Source organism: Apus apus, chromosome 2, assembly GCF_020740795.1.
Source record: "Apus apus isolate bApuApu2 chromosome 2, bApuApu2.pri.cur, whole genome shotgun sequence".
Lineage (NCBI taxonomy): Eukaryota > Metazoa > Chordata > Aves > Apodiformes > Apodidae > Apus > Apus apus.
Window position 1 is genome coordinate 18,030,927 of NC_067283.1, and position 22,515 is coordinate 18,053,441.

General features: G+C 39.9%; 1 protein-coding gene across 2 annotated transcripts in view; it reads left to right on the forward strand.

The window, feature by feature from the left end:
- Window positions 1-22,515, forward strand: part of PRTFDC1 (phosphoribosyl transferase domain containing 1) — a 47,436-nt gene that overhangs the window by 20,828 nt on the left and 4,093 nt on the right. For both annotated transcript variants that reach the window (XM_051611610.1, XM_051611611.1), the window contains exons 4-6: window positions 4,635-4,700; window positions 20,341-20,358; window positions 22,201-22,283. In XM_051611610.1, coding sequence (XP_051467570.1) covers window positions 4,635-4,700; window positions 20,341-20,358; window positions 22,201-22,283 — 167 coding nt within the window. The remainder of the gene's footprint in view (window positions 1-4,634; window positions 4,701-20,340; window positions 20,359-22,200; window positions 22,284-22,515) is intronic.

Genomic DNA, 22,515 nt, shown 5'->3' on the forward strand with positions numbered 1-22,515 from the left:
CTGAATATGAGTCAGCAGTGTGCCCAGGTGGCCAAGAAAGCCAATGGCATGCTGGCTTGTATTAGAAATAGTGTGACCAGCAGAAGCAGAGGGGTGATTGTCCCCCTGTACTCAGCACTAGTGAGGCCACACCTGGAGTATTGTGTCCAGTTCTGGGCACCTCAATTCAAGAGAGATATCGAGGTGCTGGAGCGAGTACAGAGGAGGGCAATGAAGCTGGTGAAAGGGCCTAGAGAATAAATCTTGTGAAGAAAGCTTGAAGGAGCTGGGAATGTTTAGTTTGAGGAAGAGGAGGCTGAGGGGAGACCTCATAGTCTCCACAGCTACCTGAAAGGTCATTGTAGAGAGGTTGGTGCTGGTCTCTTTTCACAGGTAATTAGTGACAGAACGAGGGGATGGCTTCGAGCTGCAACAGGGGAGGTTTAAACTGGACATTAGGAAAAAAATTTTCACAGCAAGAGTGGTTAGACACTGGAATAGGCTGCCCAGGGAGGTGGTTGAGTCACCATCCCTGGATGTGTTTAAGAGTTGTTTGGATGTGGTGTTGGTGGATATGGTTTAGGGGAGATCTTTGTAGAACAGGGATTGTAGTTGGACTTAGTGATCCCAAGGGTCTTTTCCACTCTGAATAGTTCTATGATTCTATGATTTTATTAAAGCAAAACAGGAGAGGTCTAATGGTCACATCTTTCTTTGTTAAAAAGTTTCCCTGATTAATTGTGAGGGAAAAGGTAATTTTTTTTCCCAAGAAATTGCATATGATCTATGCAGACTATAGAAAATAAATGTGTGGTAATGACCTGGTGTCCATATTTAATCATTCAGTTATGCAGTTAAACTGTTATGTTAGAACTTTTTTTTTTTTTTTTTGCCACAATTAAATAATATTTGTTTCAGTGAGCTCAGTATTAATGCACTCCAGATTCTGTTTCTTTAGAAGACTAACAGATGTTCACAGTTTGGTGCAATTTTCAGAGAAGCAATGCTGTTTATAAGAAATTTTCCTGAGACCACCCAACTCATTTCACTTGTAACTTGAACTATATCCAAGTGTTGATCTCAGGAGATATAAAAGAGATGTAATAATTCTGCCCCACCCACTTCAAAAGACATGACTTTGTATAGATGGAATTTAAATATCTATACTTCCAATCAACATAGAAAACCGAAGTTTATCTTTCATGCCTTGGAGAATAGAGGTGGAAATAGCAACATTCTTGCTTTCGTTCATCAAGTATTCATAGGATCTGAAGATGTATATTGACAATGTCTAAATGAAATAAAATTATACAATAAAATGAACAAGTGAAAAAGCACAACATTGCAAGTAAAAATAAATAAATTGAGATTTATCCTGGAAAATGCAGATTTATTAAACAAAGAAAAATACCAGAAATGCTGTATTACAGATAGAGCTTGGGATGCTTCGAAAAGGATCGTGTCTTGTTAGAAACAGCTTCAATAAGTTTTGTGTTGCATTAACCAAAACATAATGTGAGTTTTATATGTCTCTTACTGGGACATTATATTGAGTGTGAACCATTTAACAGCAAAAATAGTGTTGATAGGGCTTAGGGATGTTAGAAAGCAAGTACTGAGGAACTTTGTGAGATGGAAAATGAAACTTTAATTCACGCCTCTGCATTTATAAGAAGTCCTAGAGACTCAATCGTATCCATTTTGTGAAGGTATGAAACAACTCCAAAAGGAAAAAAACAGCTCTGAATGGCTTGAGACAATGAAAATTAAACACTTCTGAATTGACAGTAGTTGGTATTGAATGAAACAGTACCAAAGTTTTTTTCTTTCCTGACATCTATTGTACTTTATACTTGACGTTTAGTGCAGTGTTATTTTGAGATTATAAACAGAGAACTCAGAAAAAAGCATTGAGAAGTTCCTATGGCAACCATAATGAACATTATGATTGTGGTAATGTGACATGGTAGTATGGAGGGTTGCTGTTTGGCAGGTATGTATTTTACAAAAGGAGTTAATTGATAAATGTAGAGATTGTTATAAATGGCATTAAAATAAATTACCTGCATTTTTTCTTGCAGTGAATTGCATGATGCAAGTAATTTCTTTAAATTTCTTGAAAGCACCTTGGCTGGAGGGTTCTGAGCTGCATTATTCTATATGGTTTTTAGATGCAGTTAATACCTAGCCCTGTCCTCTGAAAGCAATTGTTCTCCAGTCAGAACATGAGGATTTTCAGAGCCGATGTGTAAATATGCAGATTGATGGGATGCTCTGATCCCCCAGCTCTCAGTGGCGTTTGTGTTTGCTTAACTGCTTGCCAGCAATCAAGATGCTATTTCAGCATCTTCCTTTCAGATGGAGCCAGAAATACCAAGTGCAAAGGAAACAGTGCTGCTGTGAAGACTGCTGAAAGAGATTTTTTTTAGTTGAAAATAAATAAATACATTAATCATCGCACCTCACTGTTGTGTTTTGTTCTGTTTTGTTTTTCTCTATTTTTATTCTAGCAACTAAGGGCAAACGGCCCCTTCAGTAATTTGTGTATGGTAGTTGTTACTTAAATTCCAGTCTTTCTCATTTGGAAATGAAAAAATACTTTGTCACTGCCTTGGTTACACATGCCATGGTAGATATTAGCAACTACCTGCTTTTTATAGTCTTGACCTGAATATGTCTGACTTTTGGAGAGTGACCTGTCTTCTCTGCAACAAAAGGCTTATGCTTGTAAGTCTAAGTGTAAAATTTTCTCTATCTCCACTTTTTAGTTAGTTTAAAAATAATCTTCTGAAAAATTGGTTGCTTGCTTTTTTGTTGTTGTTGTTTTTTTCTATCTATTTGTCTTTACAAAACCAAAATAAATGTTGAAACTTATCTTAGAACACATACGGGTTGTAACCTTCATTCCTGCTCTAGCTCTGTTTCCCAGGAAACAAATCAAACCAGCATGAAAAGGATCTAAAGCTCCTAGATCCGGTGCAGAAAAAGTGGAGGCAGGTCTAAAACCTATCTTTTAAGGCGATGCGTGCTAAGGACCTCTTATAAAGCTGTGGTACAAGAGATTTTTGGGGCATACAGTGTGACTAAAAGGGGAACCTTTTGATAGCTTTGCGAACCTGAGAAATTGTCATCTGGGCAATTCTGCAACCTTTACTTACAGTTACTCAGGAAGGCTGTATTTATTTAGACAATCCATTCCCGTGGGCACCACAAATATTTCCGGGGGTTGTTGGTTTGGTTGTGATCAAGTGGCTGCAAAGTGCTTTGGAAGTCCCTGGATTTCTGCCACCTGGGCTGTGAGTGTGGGCAGATGTGGCTTCCATCTGCAAGGGTGTGCAGCTGTAACCTGCGTGGCAGAGTCGGGCAGCCTATCCCTGCTGCTCCTGCTTCTTGAGAGCAAGAAGAGGAGCTATAAACCCCTTAACCCACTAAATCCTCATCTACCTTATAATTCATGCTGCCTTATTATTTATTTATGGAAAAACATTTGACTTCAAAGCACTGGACTTATGAAATAACAGTGAAGTGTTCAAGTGTTGCATTTTTGCCTGTTGTTTGTAATGATAAAGCTTCCTGATGTTACTAGTAACCTACCGTGTCATGTTGTGGTACTGAAGCTATTGTTAAAGTTGGACTGTCTTCCTGTGGATAGGAAAATTAGATTAACACCTGCACCAATTTGGCAAAAAAACCCCACATTTACTATATGTAGTTTTTTCTCTTACTTTCTCTGGCAAGTTCATATGGTCTGGCCATGACTGTGTATTTTTTAATTTGCTAACTTACTTAAGGCCTCTCTTACCTTCCCTTAAAAGTAGGGCTTTTGTATGTCTTCCTTATGTGATCTTAACTTCATGTGCTGCTGATAGTAAATTTGAACTAGAGGTGGTTGAGAATTTCCCATCAGAGTGAATTGCAACTAGAAATGTCTGTAAAATAAATTTATCCAAAAAAAAGTTTTATTGATTTTTTTTATATGCCTTTTCTAATAGGAAATTCCATGCATACTGTTGCGTGCCATTTAGTTCAACCCGGTTAGCAGTATTTTATTGTATGGAATTGACCTTAAGGATTTTATCTCTGAGTTAATTGAAAAAGCAAAGCCAAAACTCTTAAAACTGTGTGGTACACTGAAAATGTTCTTGATAAAAAGTGATAATTTTTCAAAACCTTTTTCCCCCTGAAAAAAATACTGAATGAATTTCTTCAAAAATAGCTGAGTTCTCTGTGTGAGTGACAGATGTAAGCACTTTTGTCTGTGTTCCTAAAGACCATTCCAAAAAAAGGAGTGTTTACAGGTGTTTGGTCGAGTGTTGAGGTGCTTCTGTCTCCCTGTTGTGAAAGGGACAAATACATTACTCAACACTTGTCATATTAAGAATTAGCAAGCAATGAAATGTTTTTTATTTTAATAAAGAAGAGGCAACTTTTCCAGTTTAGTACAGCCTGGAGCTTGATGTTAGTAGCTTAAATACAAGCAGGAGATGACAGAAGCCACAGGAACAAGTGAGGGTGTGGTTTTGTCCTATACCAGTACTAATGAGCATTAGAAAATATTGGTAACCAAGGCTGTGGAAGATCAGAAAAAAGTTAACTTGTTTATACTTCTTTTTTTATAGTTATATCTAGTCTGAAACTTTTCTTTCTTCTTTCAGAATGATCAGTCTATGCAAGACATGCAGATAATGGGAGGAGATGATCTTTCAAAGCTGACTGGAAAGGTTTGTTAATTTTAAATTTAAGAAAGAAAATACATCCACCAAAAACACCTGAGAAAAGCTGTATAACTTTGCATGTGGGCTGTCAGATACTAATATTGGAATAAAATGCTATTGCTTTCTGATTGCAGATGTTGAAAAAGGTCAGAATGCAGCTCCGCCATCATAGTGTAGGGATTTCCCAATAGTTACATACATATCATCAGTGAGATTGTGGGTAAAATGTGCTGGAATGCTTTCCCTGACATTGTTTGTGTCTTGGAACATTGTGTTTTCTGCCCTTGGTGGGTGCATGCAGGCAAACTGCACGTTGAGTATCCCTGTTGAATTCCACATATGAGGGGTTTAATACAATTTTCCTTACTGTACACAGTTTCATTGTGGAACCTTTCACTCAGATAAGCAAAGGGAATTTTTTTATTTCACCATCAGGCTGGCTGGGCTGTATGACTGAATTTGCTTTGCACTATCCTTGAACACTGTGGTAATGAAAGAGTGATTTGAGTCAGTGAAAACGCTATTTTCATCCAGCCATGGGAAATACAAAGCAGTGCTTTGAAGAGGAAGGAAGGCTGATTTCTTTAGGCAAATGGTCTGTGTGGAAAATGGTCAGAAATGGATTCTTATGCATTAAGGCAACATAATACTTACTTCGTTATTTGTGCTCTATGCAGTTCCTTTGTTGTTAGCTAGCACTATGTAATACCAGTTTCTTCAAAGAACTTGTAGCAGTAGCAAATGAATTTGTTTTGTTGTAGTACAGCATGCAAGAAAAAGAATAACTTAATTTTAAATATTTCTTTAATATTAAATAGGTATTTGATGCAACTAGAACTTAAATGAAAAAAATGCTGTTATACTGTGAATATTTAGTAATATATATATCCTTTGCCCTTCCAAATACTCCTGCTGGGTGTTTGTTTCCAAATTATCACTAGAGCATTTAACATGTTCTTGGAAAATATTGACTTGCTACTTTCTTATATTCCAACACTGGAGCAACTTGTTTTTCTGTGATGATTTTGCATATGTTTCTCACTCACAGGCAGAACTGGCAGTGCACCTCTTAATCTTCCCTATCATGTCTCTTTCCAAGATAGTCCAAACACTTTCTAAGCTTCCAAACCTAGCTACCTTTCCCCATCTTCCAATCCCATATTTTCCCTGTGAGTGGTTTTAGTTACTAATATCTTTTCCAAATATAATATTTCTAGTATAATTTGAATTCTCTGGGCCAAAACATTATTTTCATTCACAGGACTTTTGTGTATTTCTGTGTGTCCATGTGTATGAGAGAGAAGGAAAATTTCACCCCGAGTTCTGCTCTTTCAAAAAGTGAAGTAAATTGTTTTGTTATACTGAAGATCCCTGTGACCTTTTCCTCATTGGCACAGCCAATGAAATGTGGCTGTAGGGGGGCTAGGAGATACTTGGGGAGAAGACTGGACAACCCTATGGTTTAAGATTGCTGGGTAAGGAAGCTGGTATCCTGAGTAGGTGTGAAGGGGCTGGTTGGGGAACAAAGGCAGCTGCTGGTCAGGAGGGGAGCCCAGTGCTGGAAGCTGTGTGTGGAGTGGCTGAAGTGGAGCAGGAAGGGAGGGCTGGGACTGCCAGGGGAGCAGACTTGCTGAAAGGACATATTTGGTGGTTGGTTGTATGTGTGGTTGCTGTGACACTGCTAATGTATGAATAATTAAATAGCATTTTCACAATTGCACGTGAAAATGGGGTTTCCTTAAAACTTGTTTTACTCATTGAAAATCTGGGATGCAAAGCTTGAGCTTAGATGTTCATAATTACACGTCTAAAGTTGGATATACGAAGGAGTGGCCTTATGTCCACGGGTGCCAACTCCTCCATCTGCTGTTGACTTAAGCAATTAGTGCAAGTATTCAGCACATTTTACTAATCAGCCATTTGCAGACTGATTCAGAGCCTCCTACAGTCAATGTACATCTTTCTTTGAGGTGTTTTTTAGTACCTTAATTTAGCTGCTGGCTTTTAAAACTGCTGGCTTTAGTAACCATTCTCAGTCACTGAGTGAATTAGTGGAAGACTTACTGATTTAATTCAACTTCCCTGCTTTTAAGTGAGCTGGTTGCTTCTTCTGCCTCTTACAGCACTTAGTAAGAAAAGATTGTCCAGTGTCCCTACTGACAGGGATCTGTTTATCAGTCTATATATAGCATGTACTGTAACCTTTCAAAAAAGTGTCCTTGCAAATGAGACAAGGTAGACAAAATCATCAACAGAGTTTATATATTTTGGAATTCAATACTTATTAGAGTTGTATAATGTGTTTGATGTAAAAATTAGATCCATATCTTTTTGTCTTCACTATTTCTACAGAACATAGAATGTGAACAAAATTAATCATTCTTATTTGATAGGTTGGTAAGAGCTTCTAACTAAAGCAAAATAGTTATGTAGTTACTATGATACAATTACGAAGCCAATGATTTTCTGATAGTCCTCTGTCTGTAATACAGATCAATGCTTATGTTCTTTATGCATGACTATTCCCCTTGTTCATATTGGGTACATCTTCTTCACAGCCAGTGGTTTTGGCATGTTCAGAGAAGTGTAGAAGGTAATAAGTAGTGATCAAGAAAAACATGAAGTGAATGTCTTGTATCTTCTCTGCACTTCATTGCATTGGTTGGAGCACTCTATCATTACTCTGGTGCTCTCCTAAAACAAGTGATCAGCTCATATCTTAAAGGGGTTTCACTCAAAGGAAGATACCCACTGTGCAGCACACCTCAGTTCCTTCTGGTAAGAATTGGGCAACAGAGCCTCCAAACTTCTCTTATATGTCTCACATAAATCAATTTATCCACTGTCTACCATTTTCTTATCCCACTTGTCATATGGGAGGATGATCCAAGAACATAATGCAATTTCATTTTCTTTCCTTATGACTTTTGTTTATTTTCTTTTTATACAAAACCATTTTCTCTGCATGTTATAGGTTCTACCAACAGTTCGGATAACTGTTTCTTTAGCATCCACCTAAATATGTTAGCAATTCAGTATTTAATAAACAATACAAGGGGTAGCTGTGTAAGTTTTATTCTCTAGATTTAAGATACATATTATTCTTTCCTTCATCATTCAAAGTGTGTTTCTCAGAATTCTGTTGGTTCTATATTTATTATTTTTTTCTACTTAAGTATTCACTGTCTTGGCTAATGTGCTTTCTCACCCTATATGCATTATTTTCTGGAATAAAGCCCATAAATTTGCAAAAAAAAACAATAATGGCATTCTCTTTAGAAAACTATGTACATGAGAAACTGTATATGTGACAGTAAAGGTCTTCAAAGTCCACTATGCAATAGTCTATGTTGTACTGTGTTCCTATCAGGCATGCATCTTTGCCTTTTTCATCATTTCAAAGGTTGATTTTATGTGTCTTGAAGGATTCCACATGTCAGTACCTCTACTTAACTGCCATCTTTAGTCACTTCTGTTGTTCTGCATTTTTTCTTAATTAAATGTTTTGCTGCCTATTCTTCTGACAGTTGCCATCCTTAACTGCTTTTTCCACAGCGAAAGACACTGTTTTTTCTCTCCCCCAAAGTCAATCACCTTTCTTTGCACTTCTGCTTAGGCAATTTGTTCTACTGTTCATCATTATTTTCTTTTATTGTTGTTGTTCTGGAGAAATGAAGATACAAAGAAAACTTCCCAGCCTTCCTCTCCTGTTTTTCTCATGGGTTACGCTCACCTGCTGTCTACCTCTCATAATTCTGTTGATTTCACCTGTGTCCTGAAAATCCTCTTCCGATTCCAGATGATCAGAAAATTATACTTTTCCCTTCAAGTTACAGAATGGAGACAGTGATGCATTCCTGCATTACCTGTAGATTGCTTTGCTTCCTATGCCCAGCAGAAGTGTGCTGTAAGGATGGCTGCAAGCTGGACACATGTATATACAGCATTCAACACACTGCTCTCTAAGAACAAAATGTTGGTGAGAGTGTATCATCATGTCCTCCATTATGTCCCCCACTCTTTTAACTCTTGGAGGTACTGAACTGATTTTACGGACTTTAAGTAGCTGCAGTCTGTATACATGGACTCTTAGCATACAAACCAAATTGCTCCCATCAGCAGCTGATACTGATCTAATTGAGTGTCTAAAAATTAATATCTTTGCTATATGATATCTTTCATTTCAGGAATGCTATAAGATGTGGATCAACCCAGCAGAAAGAGTAAAATCAGACATTTGTGACCTTTTCTAGGACCCTGTAGAAAGCTCCTACTTGGATGTCTGATTTATCAAAAGTCTTTCATATCATTTTCTAACATCTTGGTGAAGTGTTAGTATATACTGATTTAATTCCTGCACATTCCGTAAAATTATTTCCCTTCTAACACCAGTCCTTGCAGCTTCCTTTGGACCTCTTCAATGAAGCTCAGTGCATTATTGTTTAACCTTTGCTTGCTGATGATTCTTCAGCCCTTCTTCTTCAAGTCCAACTTTGGTGTCATAAAGTTTAACCAGTAGTACCTGAAGTTCCCCAAATACAATGCTAAGAAAGCTAGTACTGCAGGTGTGATGAGTAAGGTGATAATCCATTAACAATTCAGTTTGAATATCGTATTTCTGATTATTCAGAGCACACATGAAAAGAAAGGGTCTTTAGAAGGAATCTAACTGAAAATGCAGACTTCTGAATCAAAAGTGAACTAAAGAGAATGAAAATACACTATTCTGTAGCCTTCCACTCCACTCCCACTCCTCCCTCCCCCCCCCCCCCCAAAAAGAGAGATAGTTACAAAGGGGCTGTATCTTTTTTTTTTTTAGTCACCTGTATTTTTAATGAATATGCCTTCATCTGTGGAATCTGTGGAAATGGATGTATAAAATAACTCCCCTTTTCCGGCAACTGCATATTCATGCATACTTAATAAGCTGGTATAACTAAGTTATGTGTATCCCCAATTAGTTCAAGAATAGTTCTATCCAAGGAGAGAAGAAAGTGCTTAGGACACCAATGGAGACTTGATGATAAAAGTATTTCCATCATTCCCAATTTCCATGTATTTTCTCTATCTGTAAGACCACCATTACCGTACTACAAAGGATTAAAGGTCTGTCTAGGCTTGTACCATATCTTTAGCAGCAGACAACTGGAATTTTATTAAGGAAGGGATAAATGAAACAGCAACAACAGAGACTTCCAAAATCCAAGTTACATCTGGACTGTCTTTTTTAATACATCCCATGCTAGAACTGTTATCCGTGTCTGTGTCATCTCTTTGCAATACTTGTTATGCCTCTAGTCCTACAAAATCCTATAGCAAGGAGTTTCATATTTAAGTTATATGTGGAAAAAGTTATTTTTTTAAAGCTTCCTACTTGCTTACCTTCAATGAGCTTTACAAGGCTTATGTAAATCTGCTTTATTGAATTGCTTCTTAATTAAGTTTCATCTTCTTGTTTTTTGTTTCTTTGTTGTTTTTTTTTTTGTTTGGTTGGTTTGGGTTTGTTTTGTTTTGTTTTTCCCAGCAGAGTTATTTGGCCTGATCACAAATAGTGCTTTGTTTAGAGATTCCTATATTTGAAGGTCCAAAAGCACCATTATATTCTCGTCTGAACTTCGGGGTAATTAAATTGAAGGGTTCCAAATCATAATATTTTCACTGTGCTTGCAGTTTCTCGGTTGAGCCACCAACTATTTTGATGTAAAGACTTGATGGAGAAGCCTTTATACTTCCCTCATGTTTTACCAACAGTCAACTGTCATCACTGGTAAAATGGTAAACCTAGTTTTCTCTCCTGAATGTGGATAGCTTTTTGCCTTTTACTGTTGCCTTTTTTAATATCTTTCCTACTAGGTTGAGCACCTTACCATTATAAAATTTATGTTGCCATATGGTTGCATATTTGCCTATTATCCAGTCATTACTTAAGCTATTTTACATAAACTAATGTGTTGGGAGCCTGCTGTAAAGTACTGGCATACTGTAGGCTGTAAATGAGACAAGGTTTGAAGGTAGAATTAATTACAGGAAATTCATACTAGGCAATTGATATAGCTGGGTGAAACAAAATTTCAAGCATGCAGATCCTTCTATTGGTCTGAATAGAATCAGCAAAGTTCAAGCTAAGTACAGACTGGGATAAACTTTTAATTTTAACCTAATATGGTAATCAAATAATTTGGGAGAAAAAAAGTGATTGCCTTACATGATCACCTGCCCTGTGACCAAAGGGGCAGATAAAAATGCTAATAATTTATCTGAGCTAAAATAAGAGAGTAAATTATCAGCTGTGGAACACTGATAAATGAGCTGCAAGTGAGCTGTAGTGAAATATTATAATGTGCCATAAAGCCAGTGTTTTATTGAGTCCATGATTTCTGGTGCATACAGCAGTTCTGAACTTTTGTTCCCAGGCTCAGCTGTTGAAGGTACTTTGTGGTCTCTTTGAGGCTGTGGCCTGAAAGGTCAAAGTTCTCTTGTGAAAAATGTTCTCCTACTGGGAACTGGGCTGTTAATTAAATAAAAGCTATTACCTCCTGCTAAAAACTTTACCTCACTGTAAGGTGTTTTTTCCAGGTCTCAAATAATTCTTTTTGCAGTCTTAAGTTCCTTCTGGGTTGTTGTTTTAATAGTTTTGGTTTTGGTTTTTTTGTGGCTTTGGTTTGTTTTTTTAATGTGTGTATGTGTTATTCTACTGATTTTATGCTGAAATATTTAAGGAGAAAATACCCTCTTTGTGTATCTACCTGACTTTCTTGCTATACCTGTGAGGCCTGTGCTTATCCTCTTAGCTGTAGTATTGCATTAAGTGGGGTTGTTTATTTGATTATTTTAAAGTAGAGTTTCTGCTTTCTGGGAAACACTTTCCTGTTCTAAATTTGCAACTTAGTATTTTACCTTGTTATATTTTATGTGGATTCAAAGACAGCCTTTCCCTCAAACTCTTATTCAGTGCTAATTTCAAAGCACTTCTATTGCATAGCAATTCTTCCTTTGAAATCAGTCTTCTAAATGGAACATAAAATCAAAATCTAGAAAAAATTGTTATTCTTTTCCAGGAAGGTGAAAAATTGTTTCCATAGCACTTACTACTGTCAGGCAGGAGGCATACATGATCTCATTACTCTGCTTGGTCTTGTTAGCTGACATTGTTCCATTTATTACTGACCTGTGGGAAGGTAAACAATAGAAATCTATTGACTCGGTGCCAGAGTATTTTTCAGCTTATTACAAGTCAGGATTTTTCTTACGTGTGTTATAATAACAACCTATTTTCTTGCTGTGCAGAGGCTCATGTGGCTTTGAAAGGAAGCAAACTACAGATTTTCAATTTTTGCAGGTTTCCAGTCCATTATTAATAATTGTAAAATTCATAGATACATTGATATTTATTATAAAAGTGAAAATGTGTCTCTGTAACATGAGATACAAATAAACATGGAGTGCAGGGATTAGAAATTATGTCTTCTTATTTTTGCATTGGACTAATATTGTCAAAAAGCTCCTGCTTTTTCCAGATGTCCCAAGATATGCTGCTACAAACCATTTCTACTAGTGTCTGAAAAAGGATATGAAAGCACAAATTTTATTTTTGTTTAGATCCAGTTCACACTACAAATATTATTTCTACTCAGTGCAAATGTCCATGTGCAGAGTCACAAGTTGTATGAACCCTGATCACTCAAAGCTACAAAATTTTAAACTTTGCAGCACCTTTTTGCATTTAAAAACACAGAGTACCATTTTAAGGGCAGCACTCTTTCATGTTTTTATGAAGGATCTGGATGCAGAAATGAAATGTACATTAGTAAGATTGCCAGTGACGTTAAACCAGGAGGAGCAATAGGACACTAGGGAATGGAATAAAGCTGCATCAGGGGAAGTTCAGATTGGACATTAGGAAAAGGTTCTTCACTGAGAGGATAGTCAGTCACTGGAACGAACTCCCTAGGGAAGTGGTCAGGGCTCCAAGCCCATCAGAGTTCAAGGAGTGTCTGGATTATGCTCTTAGTCGTATGTTTTAGTTTTAGGCAACTCTGCGAGGAGTAGGGAGTTGGACTCGATGATCCATATGGGTCCCTTTGAACTTGAGATACTCTGTGATTCTGTATTGCACCAACTTACTTCCTGCCAGCTACCTGGTAGAAACAGCTGTAAACAGGATGAATCACAGTCATCCATATCTATCAGCTCCCAGCCATCCCTCTAATCCATCAGCAATGAAAGCCTCTGATTCTCTTGCAACAACTCAGTAGGAAGGTGTTTCAGTCTCTGACAGTTGAGCCACCACCCCTTCTTTATTTGGACTATATAAGAAATCTTTCCAGGATGTATTTTAAAAACTAACTGTTCTCTGTGTCTTGCTGTAAGATGTATTAGCACCATTATTAGATTTATGGACATACTCACAGATTGTATTCATGAAGATGGCTCTACTCAGAAATTAAACCATCTTCAGTCTAGTCAACATGTCAGTAAATATTCCTATTCCTATTCCCTGTTCCCCAAGCTCCAAAAATAGACAGAAAATATCAAATGTGTGCCAGAAGGCTGGATTACTTTTCATGTGGTTTCCTTCTCTGCAATTGCCTCAGATATACCTGAAAGGACAAAACAGTCTTGATCTATGTGATACAGGATCTTCAAACACATACACTTGAAAAACCTTCTTTTCAGCATCTTTTAGCCTCCTATCATTTGTCCAGCTACCAGTCACTGCTGTAGGACCACAGCCTGAGGAGTTTCACCAGCATTCTGCCCACCCGCTCACAGGTGGATTTCATGGTAAAGCTGGATAAGGTCTTACAGGTCACTGAAACCTTTCCCAGAATATGCTGGATGAAGCCAGCTGTGCATTTAGGATGATGGTAACTTCACTGATAATCTACCAATTTGTTGTATCCATTGCATTCTTTTATCTTCTACCCATCTGTTCAAGGATAAGCTAATCTGTTTCAAACGCTCTTAGTTACACATCACCACTACCTAGTTTGGACACTGTGTATCAAAACATTTCCTGGCAGTTTTTTTTTCCCTGCAATGCCATCCCTCTTCCAGACCCTTCTATCAGCAGCCTGCTTCAACAGGAGAAAGGTAGGACAAAGGCAGCATTGCAGTCAGTTTCCCAGCACATCGTGTAGTTTTTTAGGAGACGGTTTTTGGTACCAGAGGATGGCAAACCATGTTGGATGCCTTCAGTCATAAGTGAAGTATGATGACGTTAGTTACAGTAAACCTGCCTAATCAAAACCAAGATTAATGTATAATTCTAAATTATCAGGATGCCTGCTTATTTATATATACAAAATATTCTCATATCTGAATATTTTATACTTGCTTGTCCACTACAAAGTCCTTACATACAGGCTTTCTTCATAGCACAAAAAATCCCGATCAATGTTTTGGAAATAATGAGAATGTGCATAATAAAAAATGGAGAATCTCTGATTCCTGACCCAGACAACTAACTGCCTGATTAAAGGGACTTTCAAAGAACCAAATCTCCCCATGCATATAATTTGCAACTGTTGGACTCTGAAGAGAAGAGGAAAGAACAACAGAATGCTGGTCAGATTATTACAGGGTCCACCAGTATCCTTCTTTCTCAGATTAGTCAATAAATATGAAATCTTACACGTCAGCTGAAGTCACACACAGGTGACTATCACTCTTGTGGCCAGACAAACCCTTCAGGCATGTCTGGATCCATCTTGATATTCTTTCCTATGTATGAGTCATCTGTGATAAGGAAATGTAGACAAAATTAAATTTCTATTAGATGGATGTATAACTGGTTGGAAAGCTCTTCTCAAGAAACAGTTCATTATGCTTTACTGTCAGACTGGATGCATTAAAGCATGTTCTCCAGGGACTACACAGTATTTAATTCATGATTTAAAAGATTGAATTAGCATTTAATGGTTGTGGTACTACCTGGAAAAATACTACAAAAGAGCATTATGATCTTGAGAAATTATTTTAAGAATTTGGTTCAAAGAATTACATGTAATGGCAATAAAGATGAATACTAATTTCTGTGCTTATATAGAAGCAATCTTCTACATAAATGCAAGTGAGGTGGCTGCCCCATCCCTGGACCTGTTTGGGGTCAGGCTTGGAGCAGCCTGGTCTTGTGGGGAGTGTCATTGCCCATGGCAGGGGTTGGGAGCAGATGGTCTTTGGGGTCCCTTCCAACCCAGGCCATTCTATGATTCTTTGATTCTGTGAAATGAAAGGAGAGACGCTCAGGGCTTGGAAACTGAACTAAGCAACTTTACTGAACACACAACTTTTGAAACAGTAATGATGAACAAGAAAATACTGAAATATAATAAAATAGATGCAAAACCACAGATTGCCAGGATCACAGCCTGGCTGCTGGGGGTGGAAGGGGTGAGGCTGCAGGACAGGCTAATGGAAACTGGGCTAAAGGAGGATGTGGGGGTTGGGCCAGGGTGTGGTGCTGGCTGGGTGCTCCTGCACTGGCCATGGGCATGAGTCTTGGCACAGAGTCCTGCCTGGCAAAGGGGTGTGCTGCTGGGGGCACCATGCTGGAGGTGGGTCCATGTCCGTAGGTTCTTCTGTGTCTTCCAGTATGTCCACTTCCATAGGTTATTCTTGAACTTAATGTGGGCCCACCTCCCTAGGCTCCACACCATCAGCAGGACTCAGCTTCTTCTTCCTCTTCATGCCCTTCTGCTGTCTCTCCTCTCTCTGGCTCCTGGCTGGGTGACCACCTGCCTGGCTGCTCTTCACTCTCTTTCCCTCATGGGAAAGATTACCATCTTGGCACACGGCTGCCTGGCAGGTCAGCTAGAACTGTAGACAGCCCCTGGGGTCCCAGCAGGGAGAGCGATTCTGCTGTCAGGAGGACACTGTGGTGGTGATGTATGTGGCCAAGTATGGCTGTTCCAGGAGCTGGGGGGTCGTGGCCCGAAATATGGCCTAATGTGTGAGAAGGAGGAAGGCTGGGGGGGTGAAGGGCCCCTTTCCTGGGGGTTGTCCCCCTGTGCCATTTTGCTGCCCTTGGGCCAGGGGCTGCCCTGCACCTCCCTGTGTGTGCTGGGCTGTGGTCCCCTCCTCATCCCCCCCAGGGTCCCTGGATGAGATGGTAGTGGCAGTGTCCCAGAAGGGTCAGGGTTCCTCAGTGCCCCCCACCAGGGGGCACAGCCTCCCATGCCCAGCAGTGGCAGAGAGGGTGCAAAGCATCCCACCGTCCTGCAAGTGGGCAGGGAGGGAGGTGCAGCCGCCCTGTGCCAGGTCTCCCAGCGCTCCCTCCGGGAGCTGCCGATTGCCAAGTGTTGTGTGGGCCCTTTCCCTGCCCCCCAGCCCTGCCCCTGGAGAGGTGCCATCTCTTCTGCACTGAGCTCTGAGGGATAAGGAGGAGAGACCTGGCACTGGGGCTCTGCTGCCATGGAACATGAGGAGCCAGTTGGAGGGATTCTTTGCAAGTGAACATCTTGAAAAATAACTTCAGTCAGGTCCTAGGACACACTTGGACTGTTGCATATGGCCAGTGTCTTCTAGGGATGATTGTAGGGGAGTTGTGGGATGCCACCAATACAGGTTATTGCTGTAGGCACGTTATGGGACTGGCCAAATCTCGTTGGGGATCTGTGATATTCCTGTTTCCATTTCCATCAGTCCCTTCCATAACTTGTGGTTTAAACTGGTGATTAAAACTGGAAGAGGGGAAGTTTGAATTAGACATTAGGAAGAATTTCTTCACTATGAGGGTGGTGAGACACTGGCCCAAGCTGCCCAGGGAAGTTGTGGCTGCCCCATCCCTGGAAGTGTTCAAGAGCAGGTTGGATGAGACTTGGAGCAACCTGGTCCAGTGGGAGGTGTCCCTGCCCATGCAGGGGAGTTGGAACTAAATGATCTTTAAGGTCCCTTCCAACCCAAGCTATCCTATGATTCTGTGATTCTATGATTCCATGATTCCATGACTAAGCAACAGTTCTGAACTGGAAATTGGTGGATCACAAGCTGCACATGAGATAACAGTATACCTTTATAAAAAATATAACTGTTGTACTGGTATATAGAGAAAGGAGGATTATTTGTAAAGCATACAGAGTGTTTCTTTTATTCTTCTTGACACTGGAAAAGGCTTCTTTCTGGTTTGGGGCACCACAACTGGAGAAGGATCTTGACCAACTGTACAGGTTCCAGAAGAGAACAAAAGAATTATCAGAAAGCTAGAAAATACAGCTTGTGAGAAAATGTTGAATAAATAGATGTTGTTTAATCTGAAAAAGAGGAAACTGAGAAAATAGATCTGTTTTCAAATATAGAAGAAGTTAAAAAGAGAAGAAAGTAAAGCCTTTTCTACGTCCACTGCAAAACAGCTTCAGGTCAAATAGCAACAGAAATTTTCTAACTGTATTTTTGCTCTTAGATAATGAGGCACTGGTCTGGGGAAGTTCTAAAGTCCTCATCATGTTCAAAACCGGTTAATCAGATGTCTCTGAGGGATAGTTTTAAGTTCACACTTTGGACCAACAATACAGTCATTACGACCTTTCTTGATCTTCTCAGCCCCGTTTTCTATTCATGTCTATTATTTTTTCTCTCACAACTTGTTTATTAAGGTCACTCCTCCTTATTCCTTTGATCCTGATTCCATGGCCAGGGAGGCTGCAGTCCTGTCATTCTGTTTAATTTGATGATTTTCCCTTGAGAGAAAGCAAGAGAATCCCTATTGCTGCTCATGATAAGATAGCTGAAGCAGCTGTGGTAGCAAAGAAACTTACTTGTCTATCAGTGAAATGTCCTAGGACTGTGCTTTTCTCTCAATCTGTCAGGGCCCTGTGTGCACTGATAGGACTTGATGGCCATGACCTGTGTCACTTGTGGCCCTGCCCACACCTGTGGGCACAGGAGCCCCAGTTCAGCTCAACCGTGGGCTTTTAGTCCATGCCTGAGCTATGGTGTATGGGTACTGATCTTCAGCTCAGCTATAGCCATGCCTGTAGATTTCTACAGATGTTGATCCAGATCCTAACTGACAGACTGACTTCCCAGCTTAACCTCAGACCTGTGTTATTGCTGTGGACCTGCCTGGACATCAGTGGGCTGTGTTTGGTCATGGTTACTCTCACTGGACCCAATCCCAACCTGTGGACTGACAGCTTGACCTCAGATCTGCTTGACCACCATGAAGTCACCTGATCATATGCACTCTCAGTTGAACAAGTCTCAGGTCTGTCCATTCCCCTGGCTGGGGCACTGTGGGGCTGGTGAGGCCCCTGCACCACTGGTTGCAGCTCATGGCTACCCTTTGCTCAGGGAGCAACTAGCCTTTGCTGCACCCTCACACAGTCTGCTCATGCAGGACTTTGCAGTCCGTGTCTTGTCAGTTTATGTCCCATCTCGTGCTATAGCTGTTGGAGAGGTCTTGCCACTAGAAGATCTGTGTTTTTCCCTTGGCAGGAAAGTTCTTGTCAACAGTATGAAGAGCAGCAAGAGATGCATGAAACTGGCCAAATGGGTGAGGATGTCAGGCTGATGTTGTCAGGTCAGCCTCCTACCAGGTGCCACTTGCAGTCATCCTTGACTGTTTGCTGGTACTAAAGGAGTTAATTTAATCTTTCATTCTGGTGAGGTTCTTGCCAGCTCTTCTGCTCTCTTCCTATATCATATATGTGTGTATGTATATATACACACATAAATATTTACATATATCACCAGCTGTGCAAGTTCCCTGGGGGATGGTCAAACTATTACTCCAGCACGTAATCTTCAGGTGTCCACTGACTGAATCAAGTGATTTGCTTATGCCTCAGACTCAGGTGTCCTGGGTTCATCTTTGAAAGTGTTCTTCCTAGTTATGATTTCATCCAGGAATCCTGATGAGAAGCAAACCTTTTTTGGATCCAGTGGCTTCCTTGAAGAAGATGTGGCACTGCACACTTGTCATAAGCTTCTCCTGAACATGGTTTTGGTCTCTTCATCTTATGTAAAGGACTGACATACTTCCATTCTTTCTTGAAGGAAGAAATTTCCAGAGGCAGGGTGTCTTTGGGCTTTTTTTGTTAAGAGGCCTTTGACTTTTTACCTCCACAGGACTAGGTCTTTCAGATCCAGAGTTGTTTGTGTCAACAGCTGAGAGGTTGAAAGTCAGGAGTGCCAAGCAGAATAACCACCAGTGAAACCTGTTATGAAAACACCAAAAAGGAGCCACCCTCCGAGATTAATACACATTCCATTGGAGCTCAGTCTAAATTAGTGGCTTTCTTGAGTGAGATCTCCATTGCTGACATCTGCTGAACTACTACCGGGAGTTCCCTCCACACCTTTACCGAGTGTTTTGCCATTTCAGAATCATCCAGGTATAATACTGTGTGTGGTAACATGTTTCTGCAATGGTTAATACATGAAGCATGCTGTGTCTCCTGCCAAGCACTGTGATTGTTAGGAGGAAACGCAGTATAAATATAAATATGGATAATCTATATAATAATTTCTGTTTTGAAGATTAAAAACATATTTACATACCAGGTATTGAAACTGTCAAAGGTGTGCTGTTTATGAGCATACACTCCTTCTTCATGGTGTTTGAGTCTTTCTCAGAACTCTAAACCTTGGGATTCTGTGATGGAAAGGAAGTTAGTCTCCACATTATGTATCTAGCAAAGCCAATAAGCCTGATAGAGAGGACACGGAATGTAAGCTAGTCTGGTTAATACTGGTGGACATGAAGCCATCTGTCTCAAGGTTTTGCAGGTCATACAATATGCACATACATATAAGATGGATGGATAGATGGATGGGGAGAGGTATTTGTGAAATAACTTTCCTCTTGCTATTGCAGTTTTCACCTTAGAAAGCAGATCTTAATGCGTTATTGTAAGAGTCCATCCTTTTGAATATGCACATGATAATGCTCACTAATAAATAGATTTTTATTTATTCTAATAGGAACATTCCTTCTTATTAATGTTTTTCATAAAAGAACAGAAGTCACCTTAGATATTGTGATTCCTTGAACAGTGATGAACTTAAGCAAAATTATCAGCAGCTGTTGTGATCATGCTGTCATAAGGCTTGACAACACTGCTTTTGTCTGCATCACTGCCCTTCTCTTCAAGTAACACTGCTCATTTCAGCAGCAGTATTTGAAGAGAAGGAGGAGACTTCACAGTATGAGAAAGGGTGGTACAACTTGGCCTGTAATCCTTTACTGTGAGGTTTCGGGGGGGAAGGGTGGGGGCAAGAGCATTTATTTCAGAGTAAGAATAATATTGGCATAGTCTCATAGTAGCATTGGAAATAGTAACATTGTAAATATTGGAAACAGTACTATATATACAGTAATACACAGCTAGACAGACTGGAATGAAGTGAAGCTCATCCCATTTTGATTTCTTCCATCTAATTGTATTTTCCGAAGCTACATCCCGTTCTTGCACAAAGAGGATAATCTAGGCAGAGTTGAATAAAGTCATAGCCCCTGAGTGCAAGGTTTGCTTTTATGGCTGGCTCTTTCTGAGGACTCAAAAATGAAAGAGGAAACTCCTTGTGTTTCATCATGGTGTATGTATGTACATAGGACTGCAGGTCTTCATTTCACTCTTTCAAAACTTTGTTTATTTTAATTAGTGAATATTGTCTAATTGTGTTTCTTTTTGTTTGTTTCTTTCAGAATGTGCTAATTGTGGAGGTAAGTCAGGTGTTTATGTCATATAGTACTTATATAAAGTCACACAGTAAAGTTGTGATTGTGTGCTCAGTTTCTAAAGCCTTGTCGGTGTTTACACTTCTTTAGCTCCGATGTGGTGAAGAGGGAGAGAGGCTAATTTGCTTAATGATCTCTCAGTCTTTTTGCAACTGCATGACAGATCACACACACTACATTGCTGCCACACGTACTTGACTTGGATACCCAGGAGTCCTTGCTTGTCATTTGATTTGTTCTTTCTGTGGTTTCATGAACTCCTGTACTGTAAGTTGTTCTGTTCCTTGGAGAACAATGAATCAACTGCAATCAATCATAGAACAGTTTTGGTTGAAAAAGAGCTTTAAGATCATCAAGTCCAACTGTTAACTAGTACTGCCAAATCCACCACTAAACCATGTCCCTAAGCACCACATCTACACATCTTTTAGATACCACCAGGGATGGTGACTCAACCACTTCCCTGGGCAGCCTGTTCCAGTGCTTGACAACCCTTTTGCTGAATAAATTTTTCTTGATATCCACTCTAAACCTCCCCTGGCACAACATGAGTTAATTTCCTCGTGTTCTGTCACTTGTTACTTGGGAGGAGAGACAAACAACCACCTTGCTCCAGCCTCCCTTCAGGAAGTTGTAGAGAGTGATAAGGTCTCCCCTCAGCCTCCTTTTCTCTAGGCTAAACAACCCCAGTTCCCTCAGATGCTCCTCCTAAAACTTGTGCTCTGCACTTCTCGGTTGCATGATTTTGAAATCGTAGCATAGCTCTGCACATGCTTTGCAACTTCAGGGTTTTTCACATGGTGGTTGAGAATGTCAGTCATTCTCTCAAGTGCCCATGACTCCTGCTCATCAGCATTGCATCCTGCAGTGTCCCCTGGGGAGGATCCATCACAGATATGTTGCTGGTGTAAAGCAACAGTGTTCAGCTGTGGAGGAAGAGAATGTGTCACCCCACTGATGCTACAAATTCTCTCATAATTTATGTAGATGATTCTCTTTTAAAGTTGGAAAGGCAGCTAGGATGGTTAGAGAGTGCATCAGGATCTGACTGGCATTTTAGGCCCAGTCTGCTTGAGTGGGAAGTAAGCTGGATGGTGTAATGAAGGAAATTTATAAATGTTGGAATGGCTTTTCTTAGCAAAGAAGGGTGAAAAAGTCATGAGACACAGAGATGGCTGGTTACCTGAATGACTGCTAGGAGTTCCATGTTTGTTAACGCCAGCTGCTGTAACAGAAACAAAATAATGTCTACAGCAAATTCTGTTATTGTTATTAGATAGCTGGGGAGCAGAGATAAAAGTGTTGCTAATGAAAAATCCACACCTACAGAGTTCAGAGTCAACAGCTGCTCTCCATGTCATGGTCAGTTTTGTAGCCAGGTATCTCCTGGTCTCATTCAGGCCAGGTTGAGTACAGTATCTCTGGTGAATACTCATTTGTGCTGGACTAGTAAAACAACAATTAGGCCAGATTTAGTCCTGACATGGAGAGATGTGGCCATACTGCATTCTTGTCCATAATATGAAAAGTCTGATCCCTGCATCCTTGCAGTGGCAAGTAATCTCCAGTAATACTAGAAACAGAACTAATTTCAAGAGGAAGTGGACAGTCCTTTAAGTGATGATTTTATTAGTAGAAAGGGGTTGCTTCAAAGAGAGTGAACTCAGTTATGATCTTTCTTGGATATGGCTCACAATACCCTGGGAAAAATACATTGTTTCCACAAAATAAGAAGGTGGAACTGCTCAGTCATTGTCCAGATTTCCTCTTTTCAGCTTTCCTTTTTTTTTTTTTTTTTGCTTATTCTGTTTTTTCATGTTTTGTAAGGATATTGTTGGAACTGGAAGGACTATGAAGGTTCTGCTTAATAATATAGAAAAATACAAGCCCAAAATGATTAAAGTGGCAAGGTGAGTAAAACAATCACAGAACTTAATAATTAGTCTAGCCCAACATACTTTCCAGTCAATGTTCCCATTCCAAGATCCTGCTTTAATGCAATGCTGCAGGATGGCAGAGGGAGTTCTGCAGAGGAGCTGCCCGAGTCACTAAGAGGAGGGTGGAGGAAAGGAGAGGAAATGCTTTTGTGTAGTTCTGCAGTGGCAGTGACCCTTCAGCCATGTCAGGACTGGCACTGATGGA